Here is a 22,723-nt window from a genome sequence, read left to right as displayed (position 1 = left end):
AGCAAAAATGTGGCAGAAGAGCTTTGACGTAGATAAATGCATCTTGGGAAAAGTGAACCATGCCTACGCAACGCTTTCCAGAGTTGTACCTACCAATTCAAACCTAAGTAGTTTTTAAGATTTTGAAATCATCAGCCTGACATGCAGCAGCAACCAAATAAGCCAGCGAAACACTGGGTGCCACCAGGGAAGGTACTGAGAACAAGGGAGAAGTATTTTGCTTCTCTATAAAACTTTGGTGCACCCAAATCTTGAGTATTGTGCAGCTGTGGGCTCTGCGTGCCAAGGACAAAGCAGGATGAGACGTGGTATGGAGGGCAACTAAAATGATCAAGTGGGTAAAGCGGCAGCTTTGTAACAACAGCATGAAAAAGCTGAAACTTCTCAATTTGGAGAGAAGGCTGAGGTGGCGATATGATAAAAGCTAATAAAGGTGGAGGGTAAGGCAAACAAAACTGTTAATCGGTGCATGGCACACTATTAGAACTAGAAATACTCTACAAGAAAGCTCCTCGATCCACCCAGGTTCACCTGCTCTTCCCCAGCAGCACTCCTACGGCTGCTCCTGGAGATGGCCAAGCAGCAGGGCCTTTCCCGTAACCCCCTACCTTCTCTTGCCTATTTGCATTTTAGGTAGACTGGAAGATAAGACAACAGGTGAACAGGAAAAGCTGGTCTCTCATAGCTGCATTGCTCCATTCAGTAAATTTAAAAAAGGCATGAAAAATTATGTCTTCTTTCTAGTTCCATGTGGCAACAGAAGCAAAGCCATTCATTCTTCAGGTAAGAAAATTAATTTATAGGAGCTGCCATTCTAGTTCTTACCAAACATTTGAAGGGAAGTTCAAAGGAGAAGGAGGTCTGATAGCACAGTGAAGCATCTTTGACTGCCTGGTAATCACAGAATCAATCTGAAAGGCTCTTCTTAAAAGCTTGTGTACAATAAAGGTGAACTGGTACTCTGTCAGGAATTAAAGCTTCTTCCTTGGTCTTTGATTGTTAAAAATATGCATATATTTATCTGGATTTTATTGAGATTAGAATGTATAAATCGTTCAGAAATGCAATATGCATACATGAGAAAGGTGAGCATACAGGATAACGTGAAGAAAGAAAACCTGAAGAACTGGAGAGGGAAGAAGTTAAAACACAATTCGGCATTTTCAGCATTCCATGATTGTTATGTCTGTTGGCAAATACTGTTAGATGAAGAAATTAATTGCGGTCATTGAAATAGATTTTTATTTATTAAAATGTGAAAGGCACTCAGAATTTTTGTATGCATGTCTCAAAAGAACCTACCTGCATGTGCCTTAATATGGACTGAATTACTTCAGCTGTCAAAATAGTTACCTGATACGGGGCACTCATTTGCATAAACTGACTTCTAAATAAAATGTGGGTGCAAATGTGAAAGAACAAATTAATGTATTTGTTGATAGACAACATGTACTGTTCTCAAGAATACCTTTACTCCTAATATTTTTAAAGTCTCAAAACTATTTGGTAGAACATAGGCGTACTTTCTATTCCTTCTCCGTGGTTCAGGATACACTTGCGTGCGTGTGTGTACGTATGGGATGACTCCTTTGGGCGTAATCATCTTCAATGCACGGAATTCTGATCTTGGTTAAGGCAGAATTTGGAATAACGTTAGCATTAAAAATGGTTGCTCAAAGACAAGGGCGTTGTTATTTTGGTTCCTGAACACTGCAGGAAGGATCCTATGCAGGCCACAGGTATAGCCACGCTGCAGGTATGCTTTAAACTGAGTTATAACACGAGATGCTCAGCGAATAACACCACACATAACTCAAGGGACACCTGTTTACATCAGCATTCATGTTGCTATAGTCTATAAAACAACTTGGTATTTTAAAGCCAACTATGACTAAAAACATTCAGTCTGAGCCTACCTGCATGAAATGTCAGCTCACTGTGTCACAAATGAGGGCAGTTTAAATACACTAAATAGATTAATCTCATATTCAACTATTATTTTATATTTCAAGTAGATGTCCAAAACTTTTGGATCATGGTATGCAAAGAGAATTCTATGAAGTGGTAACATAGGTTCTATTTCCTAATTGGTATTTATCTCACAGCGCCCTTTTTTGTGCAAACATATATTGAGTGGGACAATGGCTGTGTGCTAAAATTTGAAATCTCACAAACACCCGTGGAAGAAAATAAGTAGCAAAAGTTATTGGCCAGGTACAGGTGCTGTGTCTTGCTTGAACTTAAAAGGTACTGCCGTGGGCTTCTGTACTGTGCTTGCTTGTACAGAAAGCTATTGCTGCCATTTCCAAAAAAATTTGATAGCTTTGAATATTAAAAAGCCACAGCTTTCTTCCTCTCCTGCCTCCCCACAACACTGCCAGGCTGGGAGAAGCATAAAATTATTCTCCTGTCAAACTGCACATCTGATAATTATCTCAACTTTACTAGCTCCAATTAAATACATTTTTCCTATACTGTTGGATGCTGTTGCTTTAAAACTCTTGATGTATTTCTGCTTCAGGGTATCTGCGTTCCTCTGCTGAATGATAAGTTTCCATTGTATAACTTGCATCTGAGCTTCAAATACTGGAATCCATTTGGATGAAAAGTCCCAAATGAGTAATAGCTATTAAAATTTCCAGACCAAAACAAAAACAAAACCCACATCAAGGCAGAGTTAAGGTTGAAAAGGAATATCAGTGATTTAAGATATAAAGTGTAATGGCATATTGTATAAAGCATGTTGTAAATTATCCCAAAAGTAAACATTCCAAAAACCCCAGGAAACTCAGGATTAAGTATAAAAACCTTAGAAGAAATCCAAACATCTTGAATTACTGAAATGCAGTATGAAAGCCTCCAAACCAAACTCAGATCCGCCCTGCAGCAGCACCATGCTCTAAGCCAGCAATTATGATTAATGCATTTTAGTAACTGTGCCCTAAATCAGTCTGATGCGTATTTCAGAGATGATAATTTTTCATTTTGTTCCTTTGCATGCAACAAATGACTATGACAAGGAATAGAAGGTGAGCAGGAGAAAAATAATGGTATATAACCATAATACTAGTTTCACTGTAGAACTGGTCGTTACTTGACTACTTAGAAATATAAAACGTCCATCTTAAGCACGAAGCTACAAGAGAAATACTGTCATATCATGCATGAATGTTTCATCGCTGTGAGAAGAAACCATTTCTGGCTGGACCAGTAAAACTAAATCAGGAAAGGCTCCATCATATTTAATAACTTGTTAAAAGATAAGCAAATGGGATTTCACTTCTTAAACAAGTAAATGAAAATTTGAGAAACAAACTTCTTGTACTGCATAGGTTACTTATCTAACTGAGTGGACAACACTTTTCTACAGAACAATAAGAAAAAGGAGGAGGAGACGAATGTTTGCCAAAAAATTCAAGCCCCAAAACACTCACTCGTTTTCGAAATTGTTTTATTGCAGTTGGATAACAGAGATAAATACCTAACAGCAAAATCCAGTGAGTCACATTTATTTTTCTTTTGGAACAATTCTCCAAACTGGTTGTGTTTTATGATAAAGAACAAAAAGTTGCACTACATTTCAGAACATTTTGTTCTTTAAAACTGGTCAGACAGGTGGGAAATATTAAAGTTCTACAAATTAGATGAATAATTTTCCACTCCAGCTTTATTTCCCAAATTGAACAAGTCCAAGCGAAAGAAAGCATGACTTTTTCTGCTTTGGAGATGCATATCAGCTGGTGATGCACTTCAAGCTATATTAATTTGATTAAAAAGTTTATCCTTAATAACCTGAGACATCAATCCATGTATAGCTTCTATGGTGGTCTTGCAGCTGAAAAACAAGCATAAATTCAATGTTGGCCAAACACTGAGCTGAACTGCCATTTTATTTGAAGATATTCAGCTGTTCTGGAAGTTCAGGGTGCCCATAACCCCATGAATCTTAACAACTGTCCAGAAAGGAAAAGTCACACACAGAAATTCAGCCATTGCTGCCAAATGCTTTTTGTTATTTAAAAAGCAAACTGACGATCACTATACACACAGCCCAATTCCAGAAAACTTCTTTGTCTGGCAATTTAGGACATCTTACATTAACAATGGCAAGTGAGCCCTCTGGTCTTCTGAACCAAAAAAATAAAATAAAATAAAATAATCCCTGGGGGAATGGAACTACCAGCTGTTACCAATACCTGAAGGCTCTCACTGTTCTCTACCTCATCTCCTTTGCCCAACCAAGGCCAGTAATGCAGCGCTACCTTAGCTCCTCTGAGAAACTTTACAGAGAACATATACAGACCTAATCAGTTATTAGTCAAAATAAATTAACATGTGCCAAACCCTCAAACAGCTCAGAGGATTCCTATTGATCCAAGTTTCATCCAGTGCTCCTGGCTTAGGGGGAGGTGGTGTCAAACTAACAAAAATGTCTCAGAATATACAAATGCAAAAGGTGAATCAGCCCTGAAGGCGTGGAGAGTGGGGACAAATTACTGCTAGACAGATAAAGGAATCCTAGGTGAAGGAAGCCGGCTCAGAGCACAGTTTGACTAATGCATATGTACTCTTAGAAAACGGCTCTTAGAGATGTGTATGTACAGCAACAGAAGATATCATATAGCTAAGTGGAAGCACCTTTGCACTTTGGCACATATTTCTAATGTGGCAGGGGCAGAAAGACTACAAGAAAACTGTTCCACGTATCAGGATAGAACGATGAGCAAGGGGACCAGAAAACCTCCAAATCGGAAAAGTAGAATGTCCCAGATTTTATTCAATTTTTGCAGTCTGTTCCAAGGGATTCTACGGAACTGTTCCTTCTTTAATGGAGTTATACCTCACTCAGAACACTCCTAAGATACATGCAGGTGAGTCCTGTCTTCTCCGCAGATGGACCTGAGATTGTACTAGCACGTGCAGTGCAGTACTTCTAGGTTTTCAAAGTCTGGAATTTGCCAAATACAATGTTCTTGAAAGGCCCAAGATACTGTACAACTTGTTGGACACTATTACCCTTTGTTAAAAATTTTATTTGGAAAAATGATGACTATAATAGTCTAAGCACACATATTCTTAAGACTATTGGGAGATAGATGTGAGTGAGAAGCAACTTTTGTACTTCAAAGCTCAGAAAAGAGCTGATTACCAACAAACATATATGGAACGCCGAGGAAAAACACAATAACTTCTTTGAAATAATCCTGTATACCAGAGATGGGTAAATTAATTAACTGATAATAGCAAGTATTTGCTATCAGGCAGGGCAGCTGAATATCAAGGCCAGAATGTCTGTAATCTATGTCTTAGAAACAAAACAAAATAAAAAACAAAAACCTGCCTCATTTGTGGGAAAAGGATGGATTAATTAAGAAATATGAAAAAAGGGAGTTCTTAATTTTCAAGTGAGACAAAGTATTACACAAATGTAAACTAAACTTACTGGACTGCTAGCATTAGTTCTTAAAATCACATTCTATATAATAATTTTATTTACTGTTGGTTTAAACCTGATTAAACCCATAAATGTGCTATTTTCTAGCAATGCTACCCTTTTGCATTTGACAGAAAATGTCTTTTTTGGTTTGCTGCATACTGATGGAATTTAACAGGGATTTTTTGTTTAATATATAAACTAGAATTGATTTTTTTCCAGAAACAAAGATTGAAAAGCCACTGTAGGTTTAATAAAAGCAAGATTTTCTTAAACCTTCAAGAAGAGCTAGTGACATTTGGAGTCTCTCATTCCTATTTATACTCTAATCATTCTTATCTGTAATCTTGGTAGGTTACAATTTAAGGCATGATAAAAGTTTAAAAAAAAATAACACTTTTTACAGAGAAGAACACAAGTACGTGTTATCTTACCTGTCTCTTGTTGCTTTTGCAAGTTTGTCTTCTGATTTCTTATCATGAGTCTCTAAACCCAGCATGAAACTGCCCCTTCCAAGCTGAGCTTCTGACTGTTCTAATTTTTCAGACAAATCAAAGACTTGGCCAGTGGTGTAGTCAGCATTCTTAAGAGAAAGAAGGTAATAAACATATTGAATTCTACACTATAAATTCAAGCATTTATACATAAAATAAAATCTGAAGAGAGCCTTTAAGGCTGTAGTACTGCATATTTTAACCTCTGTCTGCAACTGAAGTGATACAGAACATGAGTGGCACACAAGTGGTGGCGGAGAGAACAGAAGCTGAACATTGACAAATGCTCAATACCGAACGCCTGAAAGGGGCATTCCTTATTACTTTCTGCCCGAAGTTATGAAAGAGTAAGTAAAACTCATTTGGTTTTGACCAAGAGAAAAGGTTTAAAATTGGCTTTTGCAGAAGGAAGGTTTTGATGCTGAGCTGTTCCGTTGAAGGCCTACCTGCAGTATTTCTCTTGCAATCTTGTTTTAACAGTTCCCATTTTTTTAAAGTGTTTATTTATTCAATACCATTATTTTAAGGCATACTATTCATTACAGTGCTGTAAAGAGATATAAGGTTAAAAGGTGTGTAAGACAAAATCTAAGCGTATAGGGAACTCAGTAAAATCAAACTTCAGCCATTCCCACCTTCTACTTTTAAAGAGCAGATATAAGGAACATTTCAGTATTCATCATTAGGAAAATCTCCCTTTCTTGTTTAATCTGACAAATAGATTCTTAATGTGGGATCTGAATCTATCAGTGTCCCATTAAGCATTTTACAGTAGAAGGTCTGGCTTTCAGCATTAATGAATTAATACATGCACATGGTAGCATACTATGGTACTTACAGTAAGCAGACTCGAAGAACTGAGAGTGTTCACCCAGTACTTGTTCCACAAAAGCTCAAGCAACTTACGATCCAAAGATGATTTAAAGTACGAGACTTCTAAAGCATAATACCTTCAAAAACAAACATGCAAACAAAATAAGCTTCCATCTAAATGCGTCTTGTTTGGCTGTGACACCCAAAGTACACGCATCTCAAGAAATCCTTATCAATAGCAAATATCTTCAAAAATTCAAAGCACCGAACAATAAAAAAGTTATCCCAGTTCCAATTCTAACTCTAACAGATTTTCCGTAAGTATTTCACATATAGCTTTAATTCACGTATACACAATCCCCACATACTGCGTGTTCTATTTAATGAGATTGCAAGGTTTCTTTAATTATTCTCTTAACAACTTCTTGTGCAATGCAATGATGCCCTGTTCCATGCTGGGATCTTCAATCCTATAATTGTTAATTACAGATGACTGCAGTTTTGCATATATCACCTCTAATTCAATTAGGAACGTTAGATAGCAGTAAATGTTACAAACAGGCAAACAATCTTATGCTCTACCACACCTGTTTTGAAAGCCAGGCTTTAGTTGTGCTACAGAATTCACAAGAGACAACACAGCAGGTAGAAAGCTGAGCTATGCAAAGTCATTAGTGTATGTGAATTACAGCAACATTAAAGAGCTACATTAAATTTTATTTTGACCAGGAAATTATTGAGCAGGTTATCAATAATCCAATTATATCTTGATTTCTCTGGAAAGTTATTTCGCTTGGCATTTCTGTAAGAAGTTCCATCTGAGATAATTATGCTTTAAAATCTACCCCCACACCACACTAATATTTCTGTGATAGCCTTATTTCAGACATTCTAAGAAAAATACGGTACTAAGTCAGTTCTTCAAAGAGACGTCTGGCAGACTCAAAATTAGAAATCCAAGTTATTTGAGGAGTAGTGTAATGGACTTACTTAAAAAGATTAAATGGAAGAAGTTTCACACTGGGCATTGAACACCAATTAAAGGAGAGAACTTTGACTAAGATTATCCAGACTGCTGTTATGACACAATTAATAGTCACTGGCATTCCAAACAGACTGGATCATTAAGGGTTGAAGGCACAAATCTTATGAGGAACGGCTGAGGGAACTGGGGTTGTTTAGCCTGGAGGAGTCCGAGGGGAGACCTTATCGCTCTCTACAACTACCTGAAAGGAGGTTGTAGTGAGGTGGGGGTCAGTCTCTTCTCCCAAGTAATAAGCGATAGGATGAGAGGAAATGGCCTCAAGTTGTACCAGGGTGGGGGACTTAGACTGGATATTAGGAAAAATTTCTTCACCGAAAGGGTTGTCAAGCACTGGACCAGGCTGCCCAGGGAAGTGCTTGAGTCACCAACCCTGGAAGTATTTAAAAGATGCGTAGATGCGGTGCCTGGGGACATGGATTAGTGGTGGACTTAGCAGTGCTAGCTTAGCAGTTGGACTTGAGGATCTTAAAGGTCTTTTCCAATCTAAATGATTCTCTGGTTCTATGAGATCGTTCAAGTTCTCAAAACTTTTAATTGTCAGTCAGACTACCCATACCTCTGAGAGACCACCACCACTCTAGTCTTCTGTATTATCAGTCATTCACTAATGTGACAAATTCCCTCTCTTTGCCTAACTGCTGTTTCCTTCTAGGAAAGACTGGAAAATATTTTCTTGGTTTGTATGGAAAGAAAAGGCTTGTACAAGAAGCCAAATTCCTGAGATGGAGATTGCAACAATAACTATTAAGCATTTCCAACTTCAAAAAAACCCCACCAAATTAACTCTCTCCAACCACCTCTAAATAGAACGGATAAAACATATCCTTCTTTCATGCTTAAAAGCATGGCTTTATGACCAATGCCAGGTTTACAATGACTTACAATACTCTGAAATGACAAGAACATTACAGTTCTACAAAGATTTCTGTGTAGCTACTGTTCTGGATTTTTCCTCAAATTGGATTGGAAGACCAATTCCAATTGTTTTAATTTCTGCATCTCTTCAGGGTCAGATTTTGCATGCAACTATAAAGGCACTGAAGAACAGATATCCATGCACTAAAACCATGAAAAAATTACACAACAGCCTACGGAACACACTGGTGTCAATGAGATCTTCAGGTTGCTTAAGGTGCTTCAAGGTGCTTAAGCTGTAACGCTTGTCAAACATCTGAAGGTGGAATTGAAACCAGGCTGTTACTGAAAGAAGCGGTCCCTCCTTTCCTTAGCTGTTCTTTGCAAACACTGTGTCTCCAGTATCTGTCTCTGCTTTCCACCCCACCTTAGCTTAACCATCAAGAACATGTGTGCTCCCACAAGTTGGGCCAGACCACGGGACTGACCTGGCAAAACAAATGCCTCACCAAATAAGTCAATGTAGGTATGAGCTGGGCATAGAACAGTTAAAGAAAGAATGGTTAAAACTAAACTACCTTTTTAATTCATGGAAAGTAAACTAACAGGAGAGAAAAAGCAGTAATTCTTCCTGTTGCTAATGTTGTCCTAGAGGCAGCTCCACTTTCCAATCCTACCAAAGACAGAAACAATCTTAACACGCCCACGGCACTTGCCACTACTCAGAAGAGGAGACAGAGTAGAGTCTCCCTGGCCCTGCTGCTAAATCTATGCCTGACCCTTTCCTCCCTGCCCTGTGAAAGCACCACTGCTTAAGGGTGTTCAGGAAACAACTGCTCAAGCTTTAACCAGGTTCATCTTTTTAACAGTTCTCCCTTGAAGTATCTCCTGATGACACTTTTTCACAAAACCAACAGTGCTAAAGCAACAAAGAACTTCAAGACTTGAAACTCTCCAAGAAAAATGTACGTTTCCATACTGAATCACTAACCTAAACACAAAAATTGAGAACTTACGCTAGAGGTAGTAGGTTTTTTTACTTACTGTTTACAGTGTACACCAAAGTCTTCTATTTTATTAAGTGGAATAGTCTGGTATTCAGAGGGACCTTCATCTGGAGGTTTATAGCCCTAAAAATTCAACAAAGGGCAAAGATGACACAGTAATTTTGAGACTTTTTTAAATGCCTAAACTCTTTGAAAGTACTTCACCAAAATCCTAACTTATGCAATTCTAGTTTATTTTTCCTAGGGAAAATGAAATTTCCCCCAATAGCCTGAGATTTGGAATTTTCTTGGACCTCAGGATTTACATTTGGCTTTACTAGCAGTTATTACATTTGCAGGTCTATCAAAATGCATGTTGGAAGCGAACTAGTGGTCACAGCTGAGATTTTTCAAACAAGATGGCAAGCTATGATTAGAACATTTCTTGAGTGAGCTTCTTCTAAGATGGTATTTCTCTACCTATCCTTGGAAGTGATTTCAATCCTCTTCTGAGGGAAGACAGCAGGCATGAGAAGAGGGAAGAGACATCCACACCTTGGATATGCCTTAAGGATACCTCAAGCTTCAGCTTGAGTATTTAGCCAAGATGGTGCCACTCACAGCTACTGACTAGGCAGGAATTGCCTGCAGACTACCGTGAGGACTCCCTAAAAATACACTTCAAACATGCTTTTTCTGTGTAGGATTTGGTTCTCAGGTGCAGGATTCTATTCCCTGCTCAAAATTCTGAAAGTATTTGTGAAGTGGTTCTGACTACAGAAGTGAATATTCTTCTTAATCACAAACTGTTCTAAGAAGACCTCTTGTGTATTTGTCAACACAAAAGTAATGCCTGAACGCAACTGGGAACCTCTCACAAATTTTTTTGTTAATTACAGTTTTACTGGATGTCAGCCTGGAGTTCTTGATGAGTCAATAATAACTGGAAATTTGAAGGCTATACCTGAACTTTGTCAGACTGAAATTAAATAGCACGGTTATATCTCTGCCAAAAGTATAAACGAAAGACTAAATCTGGAGATGTAGATCTCCAATATTTATGTGATTTCCTCATTTTTAGCCTACCCTTCCATGTTGTTTAACTAACTCATACATTACATTGCAAAGATTCATAATATTTATTTGAAAGAGTTAAGTAGATAGTTTTGAATCTTCCTTTTCTAAAATGAAAAGCAGATTACAACATGTAAAACATACTATTAACATTTGGCGTTAGGTCTAAAAAATAGGAGAGAAGAATTAACACAAATATATTCTGATGAATGCTACCCGCAACGATATCCATTAAAAAATGGTTTTATTGAACTATGTAATTTTAGGACAACTCTACTACCTAGACAGTCTATTTGATTTAATGCTGCCAAAAACCTATGAAAAAGAAACTAGAAGTCAACCTTTGTAAATGTAATCACTACCTAAAGACACGCAATAACCAGTATACCAGCACGTCTTTCTTTCAGAAAGAGCAATGACACACAGTGCAACACAGCAGATCGAACTGTTAGATGATCTAACTGCAGTGATCTTTAGAACCAATTTATTACTCATTTAAAGAAAGTGTAGCGATCACACACTAGATAATTTTAACTGTTCACCTTAGGATATGTCCTAAATGCTCCAAGATTTACTTTTCCCGCAGATATTGTTCTTGTTGGATCAATCTGTAAAAATACAGTTAATACTTATTATAGGCATTTTATAAATTATTACAGGCATAAATTAACACTAGTTGTATTGCAGAAAGTTAATTAGTGCAAATTTTATTAGTTATGATTGGTATCTGTTGGTATGAGACTCTAAAAAGATGGGAATATCAATAGCCTTCTACGGACCATTTTTTTCAAACTAATTTTTTTTATTTCCCAAATACTTTAAAGAAATGGCACTTTAGAGCAATCAGTAAACCATAATTAAAAAATCTGCATTTTAATTTTATAACCACTAGAGGTAAGAAACAGTATTATGTGATCTGCCGTCATTTGGTGGAAAATACAGGAAATGAATGAAGAAATCTCCTTGCTAACATATTTACTAATGCCGTGTTTAATTTTAAAAGTAATTAAAAAAGAAAAAGAAAGAAAAAAAAGGAAAAAGCGGTCCCAAGGAAAGTGTTCTGAATCTGTGAAATTATGTCATAACACAGGAGAACTAACAGGGTGGAAATACTTAAGAGTGATTTATCCTTTTCTAATGTAATTCTTCCCTTAGAATTTTATTCCTTCCTTGTGATTAGTTTCAGTCTTTTTTACTTTATTTCCTTCAGTAGCAATGGTTATACAAGTAGTATTTAAAATAAGGTTTACTTTTGATTTCAAATGTCATCTGAAGTTTAGAAGATCCTGGAGGGCCCAAAGAGTTTCTTCAGGTTTTTTCTTCAAAGATAGATTTCCTAGTGTCTCCTACCTTGTACTGTGCCATTGACTTAATTTAAAAGGCATTTTAGATGCGAAGTAGCAGAACTGTGTGAACATGCTTTGCTCTATTTTGACAGAAAAAGCAACGAAGAGAACAAGTGACAGATTTTTGTTCTGTTGAGGGAGGCTGAGTACGCATTGCTCAATACATGTTTTTTGCACAAGTACCAAGTAGAACTTTAAGTTAGGAGTAACATATGGATTTGTACAGAGCTACCATACCTGGAATAACGCAGTGAAAATGGCCTCTGTAAGTAATACTACTCGTTCGACTGATACATGGCCAGCAAAGCAAAAGGAGCGATACCAATTTAAAATTTGGATCTAACACTTCCATCGTGCAAAATGCACACTACTAGAATGTGGACAGAAATCTAAAAATTATTCCCACTCAACATAATTTGCAATGCAGTGTTATGAACTACCAGCCAGTACTTACAACCACTGCTACAAAGGGTTCTTGAAATTGCTGATTAAGCATCTGGGTACTGACGTCGATCCCGGAGAGCCAGCAGCCATAGCCAGGGTGACTGTGATACCAGCCAATTGCGTTTTCTAGACGACCAACCTGACAGGGGTGAAGGAAAACAAACCCAGCATTAATCTCCCTTCCGAAAGTATCCTCTGCCCTCTGCTGGGCCTCCCAGCATACTGCAACACGTTGAGCACATAAAGCATACACACACAACCCATGATCCTAACTTACTAATACTACACTAAATACTAAACATACGCCTTATTTTGCTAAACTATTTTCTAGAAACCATAAAATCTATAGCATTAACATTCTCTGTTACAGCTACTACCACAGAACAAAGAACTTCAAGAAGCCAGGAGCTCCTTCTCCAATGACAGCAGAAATACAGAAGCGATTCCACGTGGTGAGATGGTAAGCAAGCTGGGACTCCTCAGCATGGAAGTGAAATTTCTTAGGGTGGATATGACGTATTTATAATGTCATATAACGTCTGGTATGTCACTAGAGAATTAATGTTAATTCTTTAGTATAGTAACACATCTCAGAGGCACACAGAGAGATTATTGCTAGGTTTAAAAATAACTTCAGAGGGGCATGTTTTCGAGCGCCATTAGTGTCAGAGATTATTGCCAGAGCATGCTGTGAAAGCCAAAAGATGAATTTTTGCAATTTTTAAGATCAGAAGAAACTCAAAATCGGAGTTTCCAAATCATACCCCTGGCTATCTCTACAAACTCTGGAAGAAAACCAATGAAACAAAACAAAAAACCCCAGGAAAACAAACACCCATCGCACCTAATTTTGTAATTCTCTCTCAGGAATTGCTTACTGGCTGCTCCATACCGAGTTGAATGATTTTGGTACAACCCTATATACCAGTTCTTAGCTGAGAGGGGCATGTTTGGATGTATCACCTGCCTGGTTTTGCCAAATACTGAGTATGTCAGGAAGGTTAAATAAGAAAAATGTTAAGATGAGACAGAACACACAAACTGCCTACTGAATGGAGCATTTATTTTATTTCTGAATTGGTGAATAATATTTATATTTTCTTTACAACCCCCATAATAGAGGAGGAGAAAACAACAAAACACTAAAGAACGTGTTATTTTTCAAAGGCAAATAACACATTTTGACTGTATTAACACCAGATCCTGTCCATGGAGAAGCAAACGTTGGCATCTGTAAAGTACTTATGCAGAGGAATATATCAATTTGCAATCTAATATTAAAAAAGAGTTATTCCAGGAACAACTGCTTGCCAAAATCAAATGTGGAACAGCCAGCATGCGAACTCTGCCAGATCACCAGTATAGCTGAGTTATTAATATTTGCACACAACTTCAATTTCAAAATTGTGAAACCAACTACAGACAAAACTGTACAATATCAACAACTAGAAGAAATGTTTCCTATCATATGAGTACTCCTACATAAACCTAGACTGTTTTAAACATAAGACAAGCTAACTGTATGTATAAAAGCCACTAATTTTATGCTACATACTTACTCTTTTGAAACCCATTATTTCTACCTAAGAACTAGTTAGTATCAATGTATCTTTAGGTAAAGACATCTTTTCAAGTTACCTACTTTTCTCCAACAACAGTAGTAGCATCATGACATTAATAGTTTCCAGGTAAAAGGAACTAGATTAAATAAATAATTTCTAAATTTTCTCATAAACAGGGATGAATTACTAAAAAAAGTCCCAGTATATACCTACTTCTGGATTACATTTACTCCTTTCTGATCCAGCCTAATTCACATCTATTTAAATTTCTCTAAGGGTATATAAGGCTGAGAATATAAGTACAACTCTCCAAAATAGCCCAAATACTGCTCTGTTATCTCCAGTGAATAAGTACGGGGCCTCTAGTTTTAGCTGGTTTAAAATACTTTCAGGATTAAAAAAGGTCAAAGGGTAAACTGGGCCTCACAACTATTTGAGCTTGGCGAGTCAAGGGTTACTTCAGCGCTTATTTGTAGTATAGGATTGCCCTGTATTGGAAGAAGCATGTCAGCAGGTGCTCTGATGTGCCGTGCTGGTTCCTACATCAGCCACAGAGCAGATTCATATTTCTGTTAACCCTGCATGTGAGAACTTCACTGCACAGTCAGGCTTAATGTGACATGGATCTCCGAATACAGGGTGACGAAGAGGGGGAACAGACATCTGAGTCAGTTCATCTAAATTTCCAAATTATAAACACGAATAATTAAGTTACACTGAAACTTGCTTATTCCTTCATTGGCATTTTCTTTGCAGATGTGTTTTCTTTGTTTTTATGGAAAACAGCAGCATGGCTATGCAGTTAAGACTTCAGAAAGCAAGAAGGTAAGAATAAATGTAATATTCCTGATCTCTGAAATGTATGTATATTTAATTTTGCGTACTGTTTTTAGAAACATGTATTACAGCAGTTATTTTAGAAACACACTCCCTCCTTGTTCCATCCACAAGCCACCAGCTGCAGCCACAAAACACCTCCTGAGCCATGAAAACCATTTATAAAGAAAAGGAGAATGTGGTATTTGATGACCTACTGTAAGACATGAGAATATATCTATGAAAAAGGTTTAAAGGGCTCTGCGTTCTTTGCTGCTGACAGAGTTCTCTTAGCCACCTTTGAGAAGAAACAGGGCAACTGGACAGCCACTTCGTCGCTGTGGGAGGCAGGGAACCCTGCAAACCCCACAACACGTTCCTGCGCGGTTCGCTTACAAGATCTGCGGCCACAGCTTGGCGAGAAACCCCCTCTGCCGCCTCCCCTCACCTGCTTGGCGTTTTCGATGTAGGCAGCCATGTACTCGTAGGCGGCCGCCTGGGCGTTGACGCGGGTCTCGGTACCCTCTACCGGCAGGGCGAAGCTGTCCATGATGATCATGGTTTCCCCGTCCACCTTGCCCAGCATGAGCCCCATCACCTCCAGGTTACCCCCGGACCTGGCGTGCATCACCATCTTCAGGAGGGCCAGCGCCGAGATCTTGCAGTACTTGAAGTAATGGTGGCTGCAAGAGAGAGGCCGCGGAAGCCATCAGGGCCGGCCCTGCCGCCCGGCCCGCTCCTCACGGCCCCGCCGCCCTCCCGCCGCCCGCCCCGGCCCGGCTCTCGCTCACTCTTTGGTCCAGGGCTTGGCCGCCAGGATCTCCTGCTGCTGTTTGCGGTCGTACTTGTAGATCTCGTCGATGCTTTGCGCCTCCTGCATGTTGTTGGCCAACTCCCACGTCTTCTGCGCCATCCCGCTCCCGGAGGTGCCGCTCCCCGCCGCTGCCGCCGCCATCTCCCCCCGCCGCGGGCCGGGCCCCGGCCCCGCTCCCGCTCCCGTCCCGCCGCACCGGGCCGCCGGCGGAACCACGCGAGGCCGGGGGTGTGTGTGTGGGGTGCGGCGGGAGGTGGTACGGTCCGCGCAGGCCCGGGGCTGGCGGCGCTGCGCCCCCAGCGGGAGCGCCGGGCTCTGCGGCCGTGCGGGACGGCGGTGGCTGTGGGGCCGCTCGGCCCGCCCGGCTACAGCATGTTGCGGCCTGGCAGAAGCGTTGCGGGGCCGCCCTACCTCCTCCCTCCCCGCCGCCGCCCTGCCAAGCGGTGTGTCACGGCGAGCGGGCCCCCGGCGAGGGGAGACCGCCGCCGCCGCCGCCTTTCGCCGGTTAAAGGCGCGCCGGTGCGGCCCTGGCCGCGGCCCTTGTCCCTGCCCTTCCCCGGGGAGGAGGCGGCGAGCCGCGGACGGCTGCAGGACGGAGGCGGGATAGACTGGGCCGCGTCACGCCGCCCTCCGGAGCGGTAGGGGGCGCTGTTCGGCGCCGCCCGCCGGTTTCCGGGGAGGCAGTAACGCGCGCGCGGGACGCGGAGAGAGCCGCGGCGGCCGCCGGTGAGCGGCGGGTCGGGTCGGGTCGGGTCGGGGCGGGGCGGGGCGGGGCGGGGCGGGGCAGGGCAGGGCAGGGCAGGTCAGGTCCGGTCCCGGCCCGGGGACCATCACCCGGAAAGCCCGGTGTGCCTGCCGCCCCGCGCGGAGGCCGAGGGGCCGCCCCGTTGGCAACCCGCAGCAGGCGCTCCCGCTCCCCTCCGCGGCAGGACGGGGGCGGCTCACCGGGGGGCGAGGCGGCGCGGGGAGCGGGGCCGCCGGCCGGGGCACGGGACGCGGTGTCAGACGTCCCGGTTGGGGGGCGGGGGCGGGCAGAGGGGCTCCGGCGGGCCTTCCGGCGGGCGCCGCTTGTTGCGCGGCCGTTGCCTGACAACGGCGCCGCGCGCCTTAAAGGGGCCGTGCCTGGAGAGCCGCCTCCCGTCCCGGCCCTCAGCCTCCCGCGGCCTCGCACGGGGACGGGGCGGGGGTTGGTAGTTGCGGGGCTGCCTGAGCAATGCTGCCGGGCGGGGACCGGGGCCGGGCCGCTTCCCCGAGCTGTCGGGCGTGGAGAAGTAAGTCTGAGCGCCTGGCTGTGAGGGTTCCCCAGATTAATGTCTTTTGTATCAGGGTGCATGTTCTGGAAAAGTAGATACGGGAAATAACTCGCGAAACTTGTTGGTTGCTTGCTGTGAGGGTTAATTGCCTTCGCAGTTATGAAAAAGTCGTGCTTTCGTCAGGGTTTATTAATTGTGAGCATCCAGACCCTGGATTTTTTGTGTTTTTTTCAGATAAGAATTGAAAAGAAACGAAGGTGGAAGGTGTAGGAAGCATGTCTCTTAACAGCAAGAGCTTATTCTAAAGGCCGTTCACAGGGGCGGAGAAGCAGCCGGCAGTGGCTGTTCTGAGAGTTTAGGAAGTTTGGGTGAAAAATATTTCGTAATGAAACAATTATGTGGCCATATAATCTTCAAGTACAATTACTAAACATGGAATACGGTTTCTTTTTTAACGCAATTCCCTCCCCTCCTGCCCTTGCTGCAGTTCACATGGATGGGAATAGCCGTTTTGCCAGTTTTCCCGATGTCATTTTAGTGTTATTGTGGCACAGAATTGATGAGATCTGTCTACTTATACATGCTGATTTTAAATTTTGTGCCCTGTGTTCAGGAGGCACAGAATAGGAGCGGAAGGGAAAGAATAAAAAGGAACACAGTAAACATTGCTTCAGATGATACAGTAAGTACACAATAAGTAGATAGATATAGTACATATGATAAAATCCATATGCAAATAGGTGTTTTGAATGTCTTGAGTAGAGATGTGCATTGTTAACCATATTTGGGCATAGATCTAATAAAAATATAACGTTCAAACTTGATTTTAATTGAATATATGCTTTCTATTGCCTGGTATATTTGGTTAAGTTGAAGTCTACCTGGCTGACTGTAGTTATTCAGAGTTGTTTTTGTGGAAACTTCCAGACTGAAAGAAAGGTTATGTAAAACTAAAATCTTATTGTAAGTAAAAAGATATAAAATATATTTTTTTACGAGACACTTTCAGACAGTAGTTGAGTATATAGCAGCAGTATGTTGAATGTAATTTTGCTTTGTATAACACAATGTTTTAGGAATGCAAATACATCCAAGATTTAAAGATGGAAGAGCTGATAAATTTATGCTAGCAAACATTTTTTTTTTAAAAACATATTTACAAAATATTCTGTTTTCAAAAAAACCCATGAAAAATACGTTGTTTGCACCCCCTAATTTTGGCGGCATATGGTTTATCCTTGGGTTTTCAGATGTTTACAGCAAGTTCTGACTTTCCCTTTTGCTCTGTGCACGTGCCCAAGCTTAGTTTTTGAATCTGCTACTTTGGCTAGTAATAACTGCAAGGCTCTAGAAATGCACAAAATGCATTCGGACACATTGCTAAACTGAACATAGATTATTTTATTTTGAATCAAAGTGTTTTTTTAATGGCAAACTTTACCTCAGTACATTTGTGCAGTCATATGAAGCCAGTTTGAAGTTAATGGTTCGCTGTGACTTCAGTGCTGTCACCTCCAAGATACTGGCAGTCACCACCTGCAGTTCACTGTGTAACTGGGGGCTGTGGTAGCACTCTTTTCAGACAGAAATGTATTGTTTCTTTTTTTTTTTAGTTGCTATTAGTCATGATCTCTTCATTTGATACAGCAGATGAGAAAATTTATTAATATTCAGTAAGACATTTGCTTATATATTGGTATATTTTCTGAACTTAGCAGTGTATGGATCACATTCAAATTGTCAGTCTTTTGCTTAGAATATATAAGAATTTTTGAATTTTTTCCCCCTTATCTTTCATTCTCTGTCAGTACAATATACCCTTTTTGCTTAATCTCATAAAGTTTTCACTCGGTCATATTTTAAGAAGATGAACTCAAGAAGAAAGATGTAAGAGCTAAAATGTCTCACTGTTTTCTAAGGGGCATTTGGCCGCTTTTCCTGGCTATTTAGCTGTATTAAAGGTATGCCGAATCAACAGTGCTGTGGCATTATCTTGTTAGCGTTCTCCAAGGCCTGTAGTTGTGAGTTTTCTTCACACCAATTGAATTGCCTGTGTAGTTCAGCTGTAACTGTGTTGGCTTTGTTTTATAATTTATTATGTTGCTCTTTTGAGCAATATGACAGGAGTGCAGAACGTTAGAATATTCATTGTCTTCCTCGTGCTAGATGGAAAGTATACTGTGAGTATTCTTTTCCTTATACCGTCTCTCAGAATAGGCTTGGTACCATTCCAATACAGTGGTTTGGAAACTGTTTTAGAGTTTATAAATATTATTGTAAGTAGAGGTAAGAAATGCAGATGTTACAGTCAGTGAGCTTTTGGGAAGGCTTCTCACAGTGTTCCCTCCCACGTGTGGTAATCTTGCTTGTGGTGGATATGCAGCACTGGAGAGGTGATGAGACCAACTTTAAAATTCTTTAGTATGACAAGTTTTCACCTGTTCAGAACAGTTTTTTCATTATTCTTATGTAACCTAGTAGGCTAACTAAAATTTATCAGTGCTTGGCAACTTACCCTCTTCTAGATTTCTTTTATCCTTTATAAATGTGCAAAACTAATGAGATTAAAGATTTAGGACAAATCAGATGGGGGAATTTATTTTTGGAATTGATTGTCCTGTATTACCACTAGGAGTCGTAAATAGGTTGTCCTAGTTCTGCCTCCTTTGTAACAATATTGTAATTTTATATTATGAACAAAAAAATAGCATTAATGTAAAAGTTTAAAGGAATACATTTTAAGGAATGCAACAAGTAGATGTATTCCTTAAGTTAGCGTGCAATTATTTGTATTTATCTGATGGAATTTTGACATTTTTTTCTTCTTCATCTTACTTCTAGTAAGCATTTATCTCAGTCTCTCTGGACACATTATTTTATGTTAACCTATGTAATACCTTATTCCACTAGTCTTTGTGAGATGGGTGGGTTTGTTTGTTTGTTTTTAATTCTTTGATCCTCTTTCTGAAAGTGTTTTCTAATATACTTTCATCATTGGCCTATTGTTTACTCCATACAGTCTGTAGGCTTTAGAAAGTTATGGAATTCGCCTCAGTAACACCACTGTACAATCTGAGTTTAGATACCGGATGTCATGGGATTGCTTAGGAACCTGCATAAGCAATCCTATTGCTTAAGTTGTGTGGGTAGTATTAGAGGGATTTGAGGGTCATAATTTTCTTCTCAGTTTCATGCTTCCTTTAAGCATGGAATATAGCACATGGATTTTTTATCTATAGGCTTGGTTTTGCAAAGCTTCTCCTGTGGAGCTGGTGAAAATACAGGGCGGAGATTAGGATGAGTAGGCTTGTATGCAGTTATTCTTTTTTGGTTTTGTCTTTTTTTTTTTTTTTCCATGGTTACTTAGTATGCAGCTTTGTGATATTTTTAGTTCCGATAAGACTATGCTAACAATGAATATTCAAAGTCTGAGTGTGTGCCTTAACTTCTGTACAGTTCCATTGTCATGAATTTGATTCACTTTTTTTATTATGGGGTTATTTAGGAGCAGGAACATACAACACACAGTACAAATAAGATGCTAAATTTCTGCCCTGAAGGGCTTCCAGTTAAATAAGCAAGATGCAGAACTAACAGAAGAGAGGTAATCAGCTGTTCCTCAGTGCATGTCTTGTTACAGATGAGTGGCTTGTCTCATTGCAAGTCAATGCTGCCTGATATCCACAGTCTTACAATTATTGCAGAATTGTAACTGTTCTTATTGCCACTGGTATTTTATTGGTATGGGAGGTAATGATACAATGTTGTCTCCAGCTCTAGAAACACTATGCAGGCATTTAGTATTTTGTGGAGGTTTTTTTTTTTTGCTTTGTTGTCTTTTTTTTCCACACACACCCTCCCCCCCCCCCGCCCATAAGCTTGATGATTTTTAAGACTTCTCATGATAGTAAGCTAAGCATGGAATTGATTGTATGATTTGGTCCTTATTTAGAGTATACATGTATTTTGTACTTTTCGTACTTTTTTTGTCTAACAATTCCTTTATGCTGTGTATTTTTTATGTTGTCTAATTTTGATTTTATAATTCACTAACAATAAGCTTGTGCTAGTGTGTAGTGAAGGGCCATCGGTAGATTTGCAGTTAAAAAAAACAGTCCCAAAACACTTCAACCAAGTTAGCGCAAAAGATTAGCAAAATATCTTCATTCTTACAATCTGGAATCTTTGGATTTTCTCTCTGGTGAATCATCAGGTAATCTCCTCCATGGCGGGTTTCCTGAGTCAGGAGTTTCGCTGGCCCATCAGATATCTTAAGGCTTGTAGTTCTGAGGGAGAAACTTACTATTTAACTATTGGCTTAAGGAACTGTAATTGAGCTTTAAATTTTTGAGGTTCTGATATGAGGCAATGTTCTGTGTCTTTTCTATAACCTTAGAAATGATGGCTGATGATTTAGACAAATTTATTGAAGATCAGAAGGCCAAGTTGGCACAGGATAAGGCAGAACTTGAAAATGATCCACCTTACGTGGAAATGAGGGTAAGAGTATTAAACAGTTTTCCTGAATTTAAACACTTCTGTTGCTAGGGTCTTGATGTAAGCTTGCTTCTACTGTGCTCTTAAAACTGTATTTGTTGTTAGAGTATTTATTAAAGACTTATCTAATAAAAGTAATTTCTAACCTAAATACTGCATATCTGTATTCATCTAGATTTTTTTTTAAAAGCCTGTTTGCCACCAGGCATACGCAATAACATTTGTATTTTACAAGCAGGAAAACTCTTGTAAATAGTTATCATTGTTCCTTTCCCCAGTCCCTAGGGAAGCTGACTGGCAGGATCTGCTCTCTGCCCACCCTGGAGCATGGGTGTTGGGGTGGAGGTGAAAGGTATAAATAACCTCAAAATTTCTGTTTTGGAAACTAGGAAATATAAAAGGCAAATTACTTATCCAACCAATTAAACAGAATCTGTTCTTATCACTGTTTTCGTATCAGAAATTTTAGTACCTCATTGTAAAGCTATAAAGATTATATAATTTGCAGATCACCATTAACTTGTTTAATAGTGCCAGTACCTGGCAAAAAGCTATATCTAAATAATTCAAGCTAGCTAAGCATCATGGTAACTAAATACAGTCCTCAGTAAAAAAAGTTGTGATTTGTCTGTTGTTTATCTTACAAGGCCCCACACAGCTTAAGCGTTTAACAGCAATCAAAAATATTGAGTTTTCATTCCGTTTTTTGTTTCATCAGAAGGTTATGAGAACTCATCTTTTCCCTTCTGTGGGTTATATAAGTATTTTTACCTAGTTATAATAATTCCCTCCAGAAAGTTTTATTCATTCACCGCAGAAAGTTAATTCTGAGGGAGCCGTGAGAAGTTGTGCTTCCTTTATTTTTTGCCTCCTTTGCTCAGAGCAAGTTTAAAGAGAAGGGGAATGTTTCCAGTCTATAGTTTGATGAAGTCCTAAGCTGTATGGTGAAAGGGAATGGGTGCGTTAACCTTGCCCTGTAATACCCTCTAATTCTTTCATAGTTTCAAGCGGAGTGCAGCGTGTCAAATTAGCCTGCATAAAAAAGCAGAGAGGATGTGTATAAACTATGAAACCATTGTGGATTATGATGTGGTTTATGATCAAAAACACAGTATATATTTTCAACATATTTCATTACATGACATATATTGAATATACAGAACTAATAATTCCTGTGTTGTGGAGAACTGCTTTTTTGGTAGTATTAGTGAAAACTGTAACTTGCTTAATGTGTTAAACTAGCATCGCTTTCAATCTCTCTGTTCTCCAGTGCTAAAAATTATGTTAATA

General features: G+C 39.9%; 2 protein-coding genes across 10 annotated transcripts in view; one reads left to right on the top strand and one right to left on the bottom strand.

The window, feature by feature from the left end:
- Nucleotides 1-3,434: 3,434 nt before the first annotated feature.
- COPS5 (COP9 signalosome subunit 5) lies at nt 3,435-15,824 on the bottom strand. The gene is made up of 8 exons (XM_064442597.1): nt 15,661-15,824; nt 15,318-15,552; nt 12,502-12,630; nt 11,244-11,309; nt 9,686-9,771; nt 6,767-6,878; nt 5,869-6,017; nt 3,435-3,835 (listed from the first exon to the last, which is right to left on the bottom strand). Exons 1-8 carry the CDS (start codon nt 15,822-15,824, stop codon nt 3,751-3,753), a joined length of 1,026 nt encoding a protein of 341 aa, XP_064298667.1. The 3' UTR covers nt 3,435-3,750.
- Nucleotides 15,825-16,276: 452 nt separating this feature from the next.
- The window catches only part of CSPP1 (centrosome and spindle pole associated protein 1), a 65,673-nt gene continuing 59,226 nt past the window's right edge, over nt 16,277-22,723 (top strand). For 2 of the 9 annotated variants that reach the window (XM_064442593.1, XM_064442587.1), the window contains exons 1-2: nt 16,717-16,954; nt 21,333-21,436. In XM_064442593.1, coding sequence (XP_064298663.1) covers nt 16,897-16,954; nt 21,333-21,436 — 162 coding nt within the window. In that variant the 5' untranslated portion in view covers nt 16,717-16,896. The other 7 variants (XM_064442595.1, XM_064442588.1, XM_064442589.1 and 4 more) reach the window with 6 other exon arrangements.

Source organism: Phalacrocorax carbo, chromosome 2 (genome assembly GCF_963921805.1).
Source record: "Phalacrocorax carbo chromosome 2, bPhaCar2.1, whole genome shotgun sequence".
Taxonomy (NCBI): domain Eukaryota; kingdom Metazoa; phylum Chordata; class Aves; order Suliformes; family Phalacrocoracidae; genus Phalacrocorax; species Phalacrocorax carbo.
This window is presented reverse-complemented; position numbering and strand designations above follow the sequence as displayed.